Here is a 15,018-nt window from a genome sequence, read left to right on the forward strand (position 1 = left end):
TTGAAATTCCAGCCCTATCAAAAACACTCGAGCCTTTCTGCCGCCCACGTCAGCGCCAGCGCTTCCTTTTCTATTTGCGCGTATCGTTGCTCCGTTGGTGTTAATGACCGAGAGTGATACGCAACGGGCCGCCTTTCGCCGTCCGGCTGCACTTGCATCAGCACACAGCCGAGACCTACCGACGATGCGTCGGCCGACACAATGGTGCGCAGCTTGGGGTCGAATTTCGCGACGCATCGCGCCGAGGTGATCAATGCTTTTAGAGCCTCGAATGCTCTTTGCTGAGGCGGGCCCCAATGCCACTCTCTGTCTTTCAATGGCAGACTGCGGAGCGGTGCTGATACGTCAGCAAGATTGCTCACAAACCTTGCCAGATAGTTTGCTCACAAACCTTGCCAAAAACCTGCGTACATCCGCAACACTTTTTGGCGTAGCCATCTCGTTTATGCCGTGAACTTTTTTGGGATCTGGCCTGATTCTTGAAGAATCGACCACGTATCCTAAAAACGCTACCCGTGTGACACAAAAAGAACACTTTGCCCGATTAAGTGTCACGCCAGCTTTTACGAGCCTTTCGAGTACTGCGTGCAACCGTTCGTCGTGTTCCTGTTCCGTTGATCCGTAAACCAAAATGTCATCCATTAGGTTCACCACCCCTGGGAGGCTCTCCAAGATTTCAGCCATTTGCTTTTGGAAGTATTCCGGAGACGAGCTGATACCGAACGGCAGTCGCTGGAAGCAGTACCTACCGAACGGAGTGATAAAAGTTGTCAGCTCCTGGCTTTCTTTTGCCAACTTAACCTGGTGGAACCCGGAATTGGCATCCTATTTCGAAACGTATATGGCCCCCGCCAATTGCCCAAGGGCGTCGTCTGTAGTTGGCAACACAAACTGTTCACGTAGGGCGCTCTTGTTCAGCTGTTCGCATATTCGCACTTCCCCGGATGGTTTTACTACTGGCACTATTCCTGCACACCATTTAGTCGGACCGTCAACCTTCCGAATGACCTCACTTTCGACCATTTTGTCCAACTCTAGTTTGATAGGGTCCTTTAACGGAATGGGTATTCGTCGAGGTGTAAAAATTGCGAAGGGAACCGCGCCCTCCTTCATGCGAATGGTGTATTCGCCGGGCATCGTGCCCAGGCCACGAAAGAGCTGCGGATACACGTACTCGTACTGTTTATCATCAACAGCATCAACAAATTTGACCACACCGAGGGCTTCAATTGCTGGGAGCCCTAGCAAAACACACTGCAGTGACTCAACAACGTACACTGTTTTTCGCGCGGTTTTGCCTTTCCAGACTATCTCAGCAGGACAGGAACTCTTAACATCAAGGCGCTCATCTGCGGCGCTTCTCAACACAGCTTGTGATTTGTCTATGCGAGGCGGAACACCGGGGAAATCGGGCGGAACGACAGTGACCTCGGCTCCCGAATCAATTTTTGCACATACGCGTACATTGTTAATACACTCTTCCGCGTATCTGGCATTACAGCTGCCGAGTGTCCCGAGAAAAAAATTTTGTCCTTCGCCTTCTAGCACAGACACGCCCACCTGGTTGTTTTCCTTGGACTTCTGGCAGACCACGGCGAAATGTCCTTTGGTTCCACAAAGGTGGCACCATGATAACCGTGCGGGGCACCGGGTTCTCGCATGATTGTCACGTCCACAGAACCAGCACTCTGGTAGTCGGCGGTTTTCTCGTGACCATGGCTGCAGCGACTGTCGTTGCTGTTCGGTGGTGCGCCCCTCCCGGTTGATAAACGGCTCGCTCGGTGTCCGTTGAATGGTGCCCAGTTCTCCAGTCGTTGCCTCGTTGCTGTCGGCCCGAAGTTCCAGTTGCTCTCGGTGGACTGTTTCCTTGAGTCTGGCCTTCGCTAGAGCGGTCGCTAGCGTAAGAGTGGCATCCATCTGGAGAGCTTCTGGCAGCTGTGCGTCTCGGAGGCCTACGACAAATCTGTCCCTGATCATGCGCTCCCGGAATTTTGCAAATTCGCAGCGGTCGGCTAGCTCATGCAGGGCTGTCACAAACTTGTCCAAGCTTTCTCCGGACTCCTGCTTCCGGCGATAAAAATTAGCGCTTTCGTAGACTATGTTCTTGGCGGCCACGAAATGAGCGTCAAACTTTGTCTTCACCTCCGCGTAGCTTCGGGACTCTTCCTCCGTCAGGCCGAACGTTTGAAAAATTTTCCTGGCCTGCCTGCCCATGGTGTACAACAGCGTCCTCACCTGGGCTTCCTCCGTTCTGTCGTTGAGCCCCGATGCGTAGCGGTAGTCGTCGAAGGACGTAATTCATTCTGGCCACTCGGAAGTCCTGTCGAAGTTGAACGGCGCAGGCGGTGGCAGTGCGGCCGCTGGTGGGCTGGCTGCCGGTTTCTGGTTCGTCATCGTACGAACGAGTGCAGGGTGAATGCCGCAATGCCACCGAGAAAGAGGAGGCTCATCCTACTTCTGACACCATGTCGTGTCCGCTCCTTTGGGAGCGGTGATGCGAGCAAAAGACTGACGCCACTCCGATGTAGCCGCGAACAAGAAAAAGCGCCGTGTTTATTTCACAGCCGCGTTTTATACAATCCAGCCAGTGACGTCACCTCGGCCCGCGCACCCTGGTGTGCAGCCGCAACCGAGATAACGGATAACACGACACATACCCGAACAGGGATTGGACGATCGAGGTCCGTTAGCCCTTTCATTTCTCTTCATTACAATCACCCTCCGCCGAAGAGAGAGCCACCCTGGCGACCTACAGTGAGTGCTGCACAAGAGGATCGTAATAGGGCTTTAGGCAACAGACGTGTACAGTTTCGTGGCCGCGACGGTGAAGGTCTTCGGTTGGCTTCATTGGTTCCACAACGTAGTTAACGGAGGAGGAAGAATCGATGACACGGTAGGGGCCGTGGTATTTAGAAAGGAGCTTTGAGGAGAGACCAGGAGTGGCAAATGGTATCCACAGCCAAACGAGATCGCCAGCACGGTAAGAAGTCCATGAGTGCTTCTGGTCATGACGGTGCTTCTGTTGCGCTTGGTCGTTTGACGTATACGAACGTGCGAGCAGGAGGCACTCTTCTGCATGGCGCGTTGCGTCGGAAAGGAGATGGCTTTCGGACAAATCAGGGCTGTAGGGAACGATGGTATCCGTTGACCACGATGGCTCCCGTCCGTATAACAAAAAGAAATGTGAAAAACCTGTAGTGGTCTGCACGCTCGTGTTGTAAGCGAACGTTACAAACGGTAGCACGGAGTCCCAGTTCCAATGGTCGGGCGCTACATACTTTGCGATCATGTCCCCAAGCGTGCGGTTGAATCTTTCTGCCAGTCCATTGGTTTGGGGATCGTAGGCGGAGGTGGTCCGGTGCACAATTTTGCATGCTGCGAGGAACGCTTCGATGGCCTGAGAGAGGAATACACGCCCCCTATCACTTAGGAGTTCCCGTGGTGCTCCGTGGAGTGGGATGAGGGAGTGCAGAATGAATGCACCAACCTCACGTGCCAAGGAAGCGGGAAGCGCTGCTGTTTCGGCATAGCGGGTTAGGTAATCTTCTGCCTTAATTATCCACCGGTTACCAGAAGAAGAGTATGGCAGTGGGCCGTATAGATCAATGCTAACGCGCTCATACGGACGAACGGGGCACGGGAGGGGCTGCAGCGGGCCGGCTGGCTTGGGGGCAGGCGACTTACATAGTTGACAATCAGTGCAGGCACGAACAAATCTTCGCACAAAGCTGTACATACCACGCCAGTAGTATCTTTGACGAAGTCGGGTATATGTCTCCAAGAATCCCGCGTGAGCACACTGCGGATCACCGTGGTAAGCTGCACACACCTCCGCGCGGAGACTCCTTGGAACCACAGGGAGGCACTTGCGGTCGTCCGGCATGTAGTTCCGGCGGTAGAGGAGGTTGCCGCAAATGGCAAAGTGAGCAGCCTGGCGACGCTGGGCTCTAGGCTGGGGAAGGGTAATCGGTGAAGACAGGAAGTTGACGATAGTAGCGATCCATGGATCTTCTTTCTGCTGGGAAGCCATGCCTGAGAGAGTAAGCGACTACAAGGTAGAGTCCGGTTTGGTGAGGTGTGCCGTATCAGCGGACACCGGAGAGCGATAGAGAGAGCGTCGGCGCAGAATGCGTGCGGCCGGATCGATACATAACACGAATGTCGAATTCTTGTAGACAGAGGGCCCAACGACCAAGTCGTCCCATGGGGTTTTTGAGAGACGACAGCCAGCACAATGCGTGGTGGTCGGTGACAACATCAAAGGGGTGGCCATAAATATAGGTGAGGAATTTGGGGAGCGCCTAAAACTATGGCCAAGCATTCCTTTTCGGTCACGGAATAATTTCGATCGGTCTTGGTGAGAGTTCGACTTGCATACGCTACAACGTATTCGTCGTAGTTGGGCTTCAATTGGGCGAGCACTGCACCGAGAACGACGCCACTGGCGTCAGTGTGCACCTACGAAGGAGCTGCTGGGTCGTAATGCCGGAGGATAGGTGGTGAGATTAACAGACGTCTCAAGGAAGAAAATGCTTCATCACAATCCAGGAACCACGCAGAAAGAGCGTTATCGCCGTTCAGCAGTCTTGTTAGGGAGGAAACGATGGTAGCGAAATTTCTGACGAAGCGTCGGAAATAGGAACAGAGCCTGATGAAGTTGCGGAGGGTTTTCAAGGAAGTCGGCTTGGGAAAGTCAGCGACAGCACATAGCTTCTGGGGATCAGGAGACACACCATCTTTTGAAACAACGTGGCCCAGAATAGTCAACTTGCGCGCACCAGAACGACATTTCTTTAGTTGAGTTGGAGGCCGGCAGCGGTGAGACACGCCAGGATCTGGTGGAGACGAGCGAGGTGTGTGTCAAAATCGGTACAGAATACGACGGCGTCATCTAAGTAACAAAGATATATATGCCACTTGAGAACACGCAAGATGTTATCAATCATTCTGTCAAATGTGGCAGGTGCGTTACATAAGCCAAATGGCATGACGTTAAATTCATATAAACCATCCGGGGTAACAAAGGCGGTCTTGGAAAGGTCCGATTCCGCAACCGGCACTTGCCAGTAGCCGGAGCGCAAATCAAGGGACGAGAAGAATTCCGCACCGTGTAAACAATCGAGAGCCTCGTCGATGCGACGGAGCGGATAAACGTTATTGCGGGTAATTTTGTTTAGGCGGCGGTAGTCAACACAGAAGCGCAAAGACCCGCCTTCTTTTTTTATGAGGACCACGGGCAACGACCATGGGCTTTTGGAAGGCCGAATGACGCCGCGCTGTAGCATCTAATCCACGTGCTCACTAATAACACCACGTTCCGGCCCCGACATAGGGTAGGGTCGTTGTCGCAAGGGAGCATGATCGCCTGTGTCGATGTGATGGGTGACTGTTGACGTTTTACCCAACGGAGCTTGTGCACAGTCAAAGGAAGAACGGAACTTGTTAAGAAGGGCGAGAAGCTCTGTGCGCTGTGTGGGATCCCAATCGGCCTCCAGGGACTGCTTGAACACGTCGGCGGACAGTGAAGCGTCGGTAGAAATGGAAGAGTCCAGGGCAGTGAGCAAAAGCGCAGCGGGATCATCGCAAACGTCGAAGCGGCTGATGGAGCGCATAGCTTCAACATGGCCAATTTACTCTCCATGGAGCAGGCTGACAGAACAGTGGGTTTGATTGGAAATAAACATTCGCGTACGTCCACCTTGCACTGTAAGAACGGCGAATGGGAGTGGCAACTCCTTCCGGCGAACAAAAAGGTCGCATTGTGTGAATAGGGCAGGTGCATCGGGTACGGGCGCACTAGCAAGGTCAACATTACGGAACTTAGCGGACGGATATCGACGTCTTCGTCCACGGTAATCTTCGGTCGTTTCGGTCGTCGTCTCCACTAGAAGAACGGCCGACGCACCAGGCACTCGAACCCTTGTCCCTGTGCTACGAATAAAGGCGAGTTGAATTTAGGGCTTGTCCTCGTCCTCCTTCGTCCTTGCCGTAATTTTATTTTACGTGCCTATATTATGTAGGCCTTCTGTGGTTCGAGGCTTTTTTAATCAGATATCATTATACAAAATATGTCACTTTCTCCAGATTGTATAAAGCTTAGCAAAAAATAAAAATTTGTTTGTCACGGTGTGCCTGAATCAGGACGGTCACGCGAAAATATATATACGTGAACAAGTTTTTCTTTTATTGTATTGCTTAAACAACTACGTTGTGTGCATGTCGTTTATATATAAGAAAAGAAATCTAAGCCACATCAGTTATAGCAACTAACCTCGTTTCATGCGGAAATACCGCCGAGAAATCTCACAGATTATATTGTCGAGGGTCAAGCTGCACCTGCTCTTGCTTTGCAGGGAGACGCGGCGATGTGGAGGTTGTGGCGTTTGTGGTAAGGTGGTGCTGCCCTCGTGTGGCCACCCCCCCCCTCCAACTACAAGTCAACAAAATCTCATTCAGCGAGCAGGAATTGCGAAGGCCCTAAGGGGAGCGGGGAAAAAGCGTCGACTCCGACCGCGCAAGGAGATAAGAGCCAGAGGCTGTAACAACCCCTGGCGGAAGGAGCATGGCCGGGTGCTGGAAACAGAAAAAGCTCTGTGCTCAGCTTAGGGGCTTTTTTACTTCGTAGTCGATATCTTTGATGCCATTCATTCCGCCGTGGATGGTGTCTCGGATGCAGGGACATGGATCAACGCAGCTGTATTAGCAGCAGACGCATAGAAGCACTTTTTGTCAAGCTTTAGTGGTATCACGCGGAAAGAAGCAGGGCCAGTTCAATAACTAAGATCAGTCTGTCAGCTGCTTTTGCATGCCGAGTGTAGACGCGCCCAAATGGCTGTGTCATGCTCACCTAAGCGACGTGGTGCTACTAGCGGCTTCTGTTCCGGTTGGATAGCTTGTTTGGTGTAACGGTTGCAATTACTAGAATGGTTGGCGCACGTGTATTCACAGCATGCCAGATTTTACGCGCTGTAGAAAAGCTAGACTGCAAAGGAGCATCGCCTAGTAAAATCGCGTAGTAATTTCTTCGGACTCCGCAATTGATTATTGGCATATTTTTGGACACAGGACATAGAGCTGCGCCGTGTTTTGGAAGAAAGAGCGCCACGGTAATCTGAATGCCTTTGTTGTTTAAGGATAGCAGGGATGTACTTTCGTGGGCGCTGGTTGTGTATGGCTTATATCACGCCAACCAGTTATGTAAAATACCAAAAGGAAGAATACCGCGCTGTCGCAAAACATTGATATATAATGACCTTTTTTCTTCTTTTGGAACTCTTTGTCAGCTTGAACTGTAGCGATTGTGGGTTCTCGTGCGATTCTATAATGCGGCCTGTAGCAGTCGATGTTGCTATACGGATGATTCGGCTGTTAAAAACGCATAGGGTGGCGTGTTCGGTGCTTCTGTGCTCTTTTTACGTATAAGCATCACCCAGGCAAGATAGATTGTTAAGGCGATAATGCTGGCATCTTCAAAGGGACTGAAATGCTCGCGGCCGCGATTTGCACCGCCAAAAAAACATCAATTGGATCATGCGAAATAACAAAGCATTGAAGAATACCAAATTGGTGCTGAAATTAGGCCTTAAATTTCTTCACTCCTCATTAAGGGTAAAGGTGTTGGAATTTTAAACCTGCGTTTTGGAAAGGATATATAACTTTCTTTTATTGGCCAACGCAGCATGCAACTGATAAAAAACAAGCAGTATACTTTGTTTGAAGTTCTGTATCAAAGCGAATATTGTGCAAGGTGTTGTGTACATATATATGCTTTCTTTTAGGAGAGCTGAAAGTTTATAATATTTGTTGGCAATTTCATTAGTTAGTCGGAGGTATTGTGTACATTTATATGCTGTGGTATAAAAGAGCTTACCTAACCATACAACCAATATTTCTAAAAGCTCATTTTCGTTGTTCGCAGTTTTGGTAATGGAACATTTTTGCAGTTCATTTTCGGGCAAGACAAAGAAATTTATCGTGCACAGAATCGGAGATTTGCAGGTGAGTTTCCTTTTGTTTGCGGCAGAAATTGAAAACACATATTGAGTTTTTGATCAGATTAATTTGGGGATATTAGACTGTGTAATGTTTATCACCACTACCACTGTCTTGATCACTCCAAATAAACCCTCGTATGGAAGATAGAAAAAGAAATCTCCCGTAGTCTACGGTAATACTAGTAATCCCCAACACTGGTATGTTCGCAACATATTTATTTATTAAACCTGTACGCACTTGCACAAAAATTAACCCTATCTATGGCTATAATCTTTAAGACAATTACAAGAACTCATCTGCATTCTCTTGCATTTTAACCAGGTTACTGTTCATTCTCAAATTCAACAAAATGTTTTATACAAATGTTAATACCAGAAATATTGCGAAGGTGCCATGCGCGGCAACAGTTACAAGTATGCTGAAAAATACGCATGCGTCCACTCTTTTGACGAGTTGAATAATATTGACTAGGGCAACCACGAACTAAACATGTTTTTATTGCTTGAATTGCTTTTGGCAGGGTTGAAACTGAAAAACAGGTCACTGGACACGTCAATTACGCGGGACGTTTTGGGAGTGCTACGGCACCCTTTCTCATATTAACAGCAGTTTAAGAAAGGGGTGTATATAAAGAGAATCTTGTAATCTTTAGTGAGGTTTGGCGTAGGTGGGATACATGCACCAGCAAGATCTGTTCTTTGTAAGCGGCATTGTCTGGACGATCTGGACTACAGATTAGGCTGGCTATTAGGTTGTGCTCCGTCGCCAGTATCAGGGGATCATCCCACGGGCCCTCGAGTCCAGATTTTGCACGTTTCCTGCGAGAGCATCGCAAACAGCATTAAGTTTTTTTTTCGCGAGATTGCAGAAATTCCTGGATTCGCCTTTTCATACTGGTGAGCACTGCGCGCAACCGAATTGATAAACGACACCGAGAGATTGGCGACGCCAAAGCTTGTCTTTACTTTACCCAGCTCCCCCAAATTGCTTAAAATTTAGTGCTCTAGTTTGACGTCTGTTTGCGGAAAACTCGTCACAGTGCCTCCCTGACACCACATACCTAACGAACGCGCGTTCTGGATTATCAATCTCTGGCTACAGACGAATTCAACAAAGAGAGGGGGCTCCTGAGCTATTCGCTTCTGCGTGATTCCTACAAACAACGGTATATTTCCCCGCATTTCCCCGAGGGGAAGAATGTGAAAGTGCGAATGCACGAGTTGAATTTGAGCGGTTCGGTAATGTTCGCGAAAGAGAGATCACACACACACACACACACACACAACTACAAAGAAAGAAAGATGCATTTATTCACAGACACCTATTTGTGTTGTCGTTGTACTTGATTGCTAGAGCGGATCTCAGCTTTGAAATTTCATGTCAGTACTCCTTTAAGCGGGTGCATTAGCCCTTCTCACGCCCGATTCCTGGCCAATCCCCCACGTGGGTATGTGCCATGCACAGACACCTATTTGTGTTGTCGTTGCACTTGATTGCTAGAGCGGATATCAGCTTTGAAATTTCGTGTCAGTACTCCTTTAAGCGGGTGCATTAGCCCTTCTCACGCCCGATTCCTGGCCAATCCCCCACGTGGTATGTGCCACGTCAGCGGCCAGGCAGCGCGCGCCCATCTCCCCCCGTTGCCAAGGAAGACGAGGAGATTCCTGGCCAATCCCCCACGTGGTATGTGCCACGTCAGCGGCCAGGCAGCGCGCGCCCATCTCCCCCCGTTGCCAAGGAAGACGAGGAGATTCCTGGCCAATCCCCCACGTGGGTATGTTCCATGTCAGCGGCCAGGCAGCGCGCGCCCATCTCCCCCCATTGCCAAGGAAGACGAGGAGCGCGCGCACCCGCAGCTGTTGCTATGTGGACGGACGGCGGTCGCCGGAATTCAGGGTCGCTTATAAAGTGCATTCGCACTTAAAAAGAGCAGGTAACCGTCCTTCTTGAGATTTTTTTTAATTCTTAACAGCTCATCTCGAGCGGAGCATCATCGGAGAAGGTTCGCCGGCCAGTCTGCTCAACTGCATGAATACAGCCAATTTTTGGCTTATAGGGTTTGAAGATTGGACATAGAGTTTCCTTCCAGAAGGGGTAGGCTTCAGGTAAGCAAAAAACCACGGCGCACGAGTGATAATTGCGTCGAAACATGAAAATAATTTTTTGGGAAGCTCTGCCAAAGTAACATAATATGAGAAATACTATACTGTCAATCTCATCTTCGTAACTGGTGTTTCTTTCTGAAGCACTAAGGCAAAGTAAACCTTTTTCCGTATGCCAAAAAGCCTATACGACAATAAGAAAAAAGTCTCCAACAATATAGGTGCTCCGCGTTTTTAGTTAGGTGGTTGAAAAGTATTCCAACCGCTGCTTTCTTACTGTCTCGTGAAATATCGCAAGCTTCAACGAGAGAATTCGGTTTTCGTTCCAGGAATTTTCCAAATCCACCAATCACAGCACTTGCTGATACAATTAAACAATACATGAACGAGCGTAACCTCACTGGATCACTGATTGTTTATTATACCAAATTAATTGATTCTATCAATCACAACATCGTATTTGAAAAACGCGATTCTTCTGGCATGAAAGAACCACGTTTACTGTTTTTGGGTAGTTACTTGTTCAATTTAGTGCAATTGTTAGTGTTTCTGGTGGGCTTCAGCAAAACAAAATTACCTTCGTTGCTATATGGTCCATATTATTCGGATAAATATTTTTATTTTACATAACAGACGTCACTACCTATCTTTCCGCCCCAACATATGTATCCATCACCTGATCATACAACAGTTTAGAATTCGCATCAATATATTGAAACAGTGACAACCCTATTAACCAAAGATATTTCTTCTGTAAATAGTTGATATTATATAATAAATTGGTAATCAATACGTCGAAGACAAAATATGTGGTATTCTGTTCCGGGAACTGAACCTCTAAGCGTTATATATTGTCATGCTCACTATCCTTCCTAGCAGGCATTGTACATTCCTGGTGTCCTGCTTGAAAACCTCTTCATATTCCATCTCCCTAATGGTACACTGCCAAAAAATATGGCATATGCTGACACTGCTTACACTCTACAACGATTTCATTGACAGCCATCTGAGCTATTTATTTGAAAATTGCTGGCCGACTTACCAATTTTGTGTAGATACAGTATGACATATGCAGAACTAATCACTGCGCATTATCATTTCTACATCATTTATTGCCCATGTCACCCCTCTGTATCAAGAAGGTGATATTTTCCTTTAGATAGGCTTATTATTGACAACATAAAATATCTAGTATACAGGCTATTTAACAAGGAGAATCTCCTGCGTATAATATTAATATGGTGTATGGCTAACTTTAAAAACACCCGATTTTCAAAACAAAATACATTACACATGCGAAAATGCTGAACAACTATACAAAGCACAATTTTGAGTTAGCCGCAAATTATGTACACGTGTCGATCGAAAGCAACACCGGCACCCAATACTGAAGGTGATGACCTACGGAGTTGAATGTTGGAACCCCGCTAAACAACTAGAAAGAAACCGTAATTAGGCTCAACGGGCTATGATGTGAATAATAACAATCAAGCACAGGAAAGAGGGCTTCCCTGATCGGAGAGCAAGCTAGAGTTGACAATATCATACTAGAAATTATGAAAAAAATGGCGGGAATCCAAGCTTTTAAGGTGATTGGAAAGAAAAGCAATAAACGACGCCCACAACAATTTTCTATGCGAAGTTACCTAAATTTACACACTTGGCCCTGCAGAAAGTAAAACCTGAGATTCTGCCAGCCACTAAATAGAATTCGCGGAGGCGGCATCATCAATGCAGAGGGATCGGCCACGGCCGGGTTAGACCTCAGGGCTACACCACCGTGCGACGCATGCGCGCACACAGAAACACATTAGCAGGTGAGCTTAGTGATTCCCATTTATGCCGAATAAACCAATTAGTTTAGTAAGTTTGAGAACTGCGAGAAAGCTGAGTGATCTTTTATAATCGCTCTCAAAACCAGTTGGCTTTTCGCATTTTGTAATAGCTCTTAAAACACAACCGAATTGGTATTCACTAATTACGAAAACGAAGTTCAATTAGTGGCAGGCTGTACGTTTCTCTAGCGTTCCTCCAGTGGCCAGATACCTGTATGTGGTCTCTATATTTTGTATTCCCGCCTTGGAAGCAAATTTCTAACGTATCTTCGCTGCACTACCATATAATTACGTTGGGTCCCGGTTACCGAGGAGGTGCTGTCGAACAAGGCAAGCCGTGCGAAGGAAGCGCGCAATATACACGAACCTGTGCTAAAACAACCCCAGAACAACCGTCGCTACACCAGATGACAACGCCGTGCCCCTGACGTCCCCGCCGGAGAACAGGCACCTCCGCACCGGGTACGCTGGGCAAATTTGTCGCTGCAGCTACACTGTGCTCCTTGAGTGAAACCCGCAGCCGCACCCCCTCCCATCCGCCGAATCTGCCGAGTTGGGAGTTCGTTGTCCCGCACGCTGCGAAAGAACGTTTGGATGGTAAAGGTAGAAAGCCGTGCTTAAAAAATTGGCTTTGCCTGACCATGTAGCTAGTGGAACCGACAAACGGTGGACAACTTGGATAACAGAGTGTATTCCAAGATATGCGTATAGAAGGAGGGGTAGGCCAATAACACGATAGAGGGATCATGTACGGAACTTCGGGAGTAAACTCTTGACACGTGAAACTCAGGGCAGGAGTGGTTGGAGGTAAATGGGAGGGAGAGGCATTCATCCTTCACTATAGCTGGGTAGGCTGATAAACATGATTATGATGAAGGCATGAAATAACCTGGCGTTCTCCGTCAAAACCTCTGAATCTCGCAACTCGTATAAGCAATTGTTGCGTTCTGCACGTCACCCATCATCGCACTTCCCATTTCTTGCTGATACGATATCCTCCACCATTCAAATATGTGTATGTAGCGTATTAGCTCATGGAAATACATTAAATGTGTATGCATAACTGGTGCTATGAATACTATGCTGTTCCATTGGCTCATGCGTTTTTCGCCTGCTCTTAACAGTTCTTCCCTCCTGCCTTTCCGTGACATATTAGTACTGTTTCGGCATTTCTTGGCTAATATGTTTTGTTCAGTGACTACCTATTCTCATTTTTAATTGATCATAAGGAATCAATTCTGCAGTGATCTTCAGTACGCACACCTGTCTGTTTAACAATGTTATTGTAATTGCGCGGTTTGCTTTACAAAGTCAACTTCAACTAAAAAAAGGTTGTGGTGGCTAGAATTGACGCGAGCCTTTGAAGTAAGTGGATACCATGGTCAGGGTTGTGGTCTTTTTTGATATTCAGGACCACATCGCTGTCCCGAAATTCTGCTGGCAGCAGCCACTCAAACACTGACTTTGTAGCTGAAGTGATGTTTGCAGGGCAGCAAAAGCAGCTGGCATAGTTCCATCACCTCAGAAAAGGTCCTCATTTTTACGGGTGAGTCATTGCTAAAATGTTACGTGCGGGTTTCAACTGCTAGTTCTGCAGGAATGCTTGGGATCATGCATCATACGTCGCATGACGAGGAGCTATTATTGATCACCTTAGCAACAGCCTTCACCTTGGGACTTGATTCTAAAGTCTTCATGAGAGGAATCTCCATCTTCCCGATAAGTGGCACTACGATTTCGGGAAGGTTTTGAAACAGATGGATAATATGAGACCTCGTAAATACGGATTTCGGGCGGAGTACGACGCCTGGTTTGTATACTTTCTGCAGCCCACATATTGCAGAAGCCGAACCGTTCATTCCAAGCAACTTGTAGTACACTTTACTGTATGGTGACGTTGTCCATAGAATATTTTGGCGAGCATTTTGTGCACCTGCATTGGCACTCCGGACGTCGGGTATTTCATAATTAGGTTATACAGTCCGTCGGCCCACAAGAGGTGACCATTTTTTTAGGTGCAATAACTTTTGAAGAGTCATGGTGAGCGCCAGAAAAACAGAGCACAGCGCTTTCTTCATTCGCACGTACACTATGAATGGCTGCGCGCCCATCTTCGGAAACCCGGTTGCAAACAAAGCTCCTTCACACGTTCGAGATCCCACCAATGGCTTTCTTCCTGATTTCTGTCTTGAATATTCGGACCCGTAAATGTACAGCTCCTTCGACAGCGCACGCCACCTTTTGTGTATACGGTGGCTTCCCCTCGTTGAAATACCTGTCACGGGCCAGAAACTTGCTTTTGATTGGGGACAGGACGTTCGAAGAATTTTTTCGCTTCCTAACAATATTTTATGTTCATTCTTCGTTTGTAGGAGCGGCTGAAGTCTTTTCTCTTGAAATTTTGCGCCTTCCCTTCCTTTAAACAAATTTTGTAGTTTGCTGTTAATAGAAGGCTTGCAAAAACTCGAAAAAAAAATTCAGATTCCCTTTGCAAATACGAAATCTGATGCGAGGTGCTTTTTGTATAGCTTGAACTGTTAAGTGCGTGCTTGAAGGACGTTTTGGCTCGCCATTCACAATGACATCAAACTTAAAACGTGTTTCCGCGGGTCTCATGAGCCAAGGAATAGAAGATATACATGGCTGGTCTTGCACGCCAGGTCAATACGCATGTGCGTCGAAAACTTTGCCGGTCGGCTGGAGGTGGTTTGAATCCGCCAACTGCAGGCACGGCTTTTCGATGGTAATAATTTTGTAGGTTCAGGAAGTAGATGATTCGATGACCGAGCGTGTGTTACGGAAGCATAATGCAATTACTGTAAAAAGCAGGTCACCAACTCAATCACTAAACAATTACAATTCTGTAGACCTACAGCTCCCTTGTTCAGAAGAGTAGAATTGTATGATGGGCTCCTATTTAAGACGTTTTATAGGTGTACCGTAGACAGGGTGTTTGCACCGGGAAGCTCTGTTCATCGCGCATGCCGTTTTCTGGATGTTTCTTGGTCCAGATTGAGGAGTACTGTTACGTAATGCTCGGCCGCCATTGTCTTGATCTTGTGGTCACTGCTTTGCACGTATTCCAC

At 47.7% G+C, this 15,018-nt stretch overlaps 1 protein-coding gene across 1 annotated transcript; it reads right to left on the reverse strand.

The window, feature by feature from the left end:
• Positions 1–962: 962 nt before the first annotated feature.
• On the reverse strand, positions 963–2,214 carry LOC144165883 (uncharacterized). The gene is made up of 2 exons (XM_077695636.1): positions 1,561–2,214; positions 963–968 (listed from the first exon to the last, which is right to left on the reverse strand). Exons 1-2 carry the CDS (start codon positions 2,212–2,214, stop codon positions 963–965), a joined length of 660 nt encoding a protein of 219 aa, XP_077551762.1.
• Between the last annotated feature and the right edge of the window lie 12,804 nt (positions 2,215–15,018).

The sequence above is a fragment of the Haemaphysalis longicornis genome, unplaced genomic scaffold (assembly GCF_048455015.1).
Source record: "Haemaphysalis longicornis isolate Haplotype H1 unplaced genomic scaffold, Haemaphysalis longicornis Haplotype H1 scaffold_15, whole genome shotgun sequence".
Taxonomy (NCBI): domain Eukaryota; kingdom Metazoa; phylum Arthropoda; class Arachnida; order Ixodida; family Ixodidae; genus Haemaphysalis; species Haemaphysalis longicornis.

What these genes read in the sequence shown, in the direction of transcription:
- LOC144165883 (XM_077695636.1), bottom strand. Translation starts at nt 2,214, where the DNA reads ATGGGCAGGCAGGCCAGGAAAATTTTTCAAACGTTCGGCCTGACGGAG.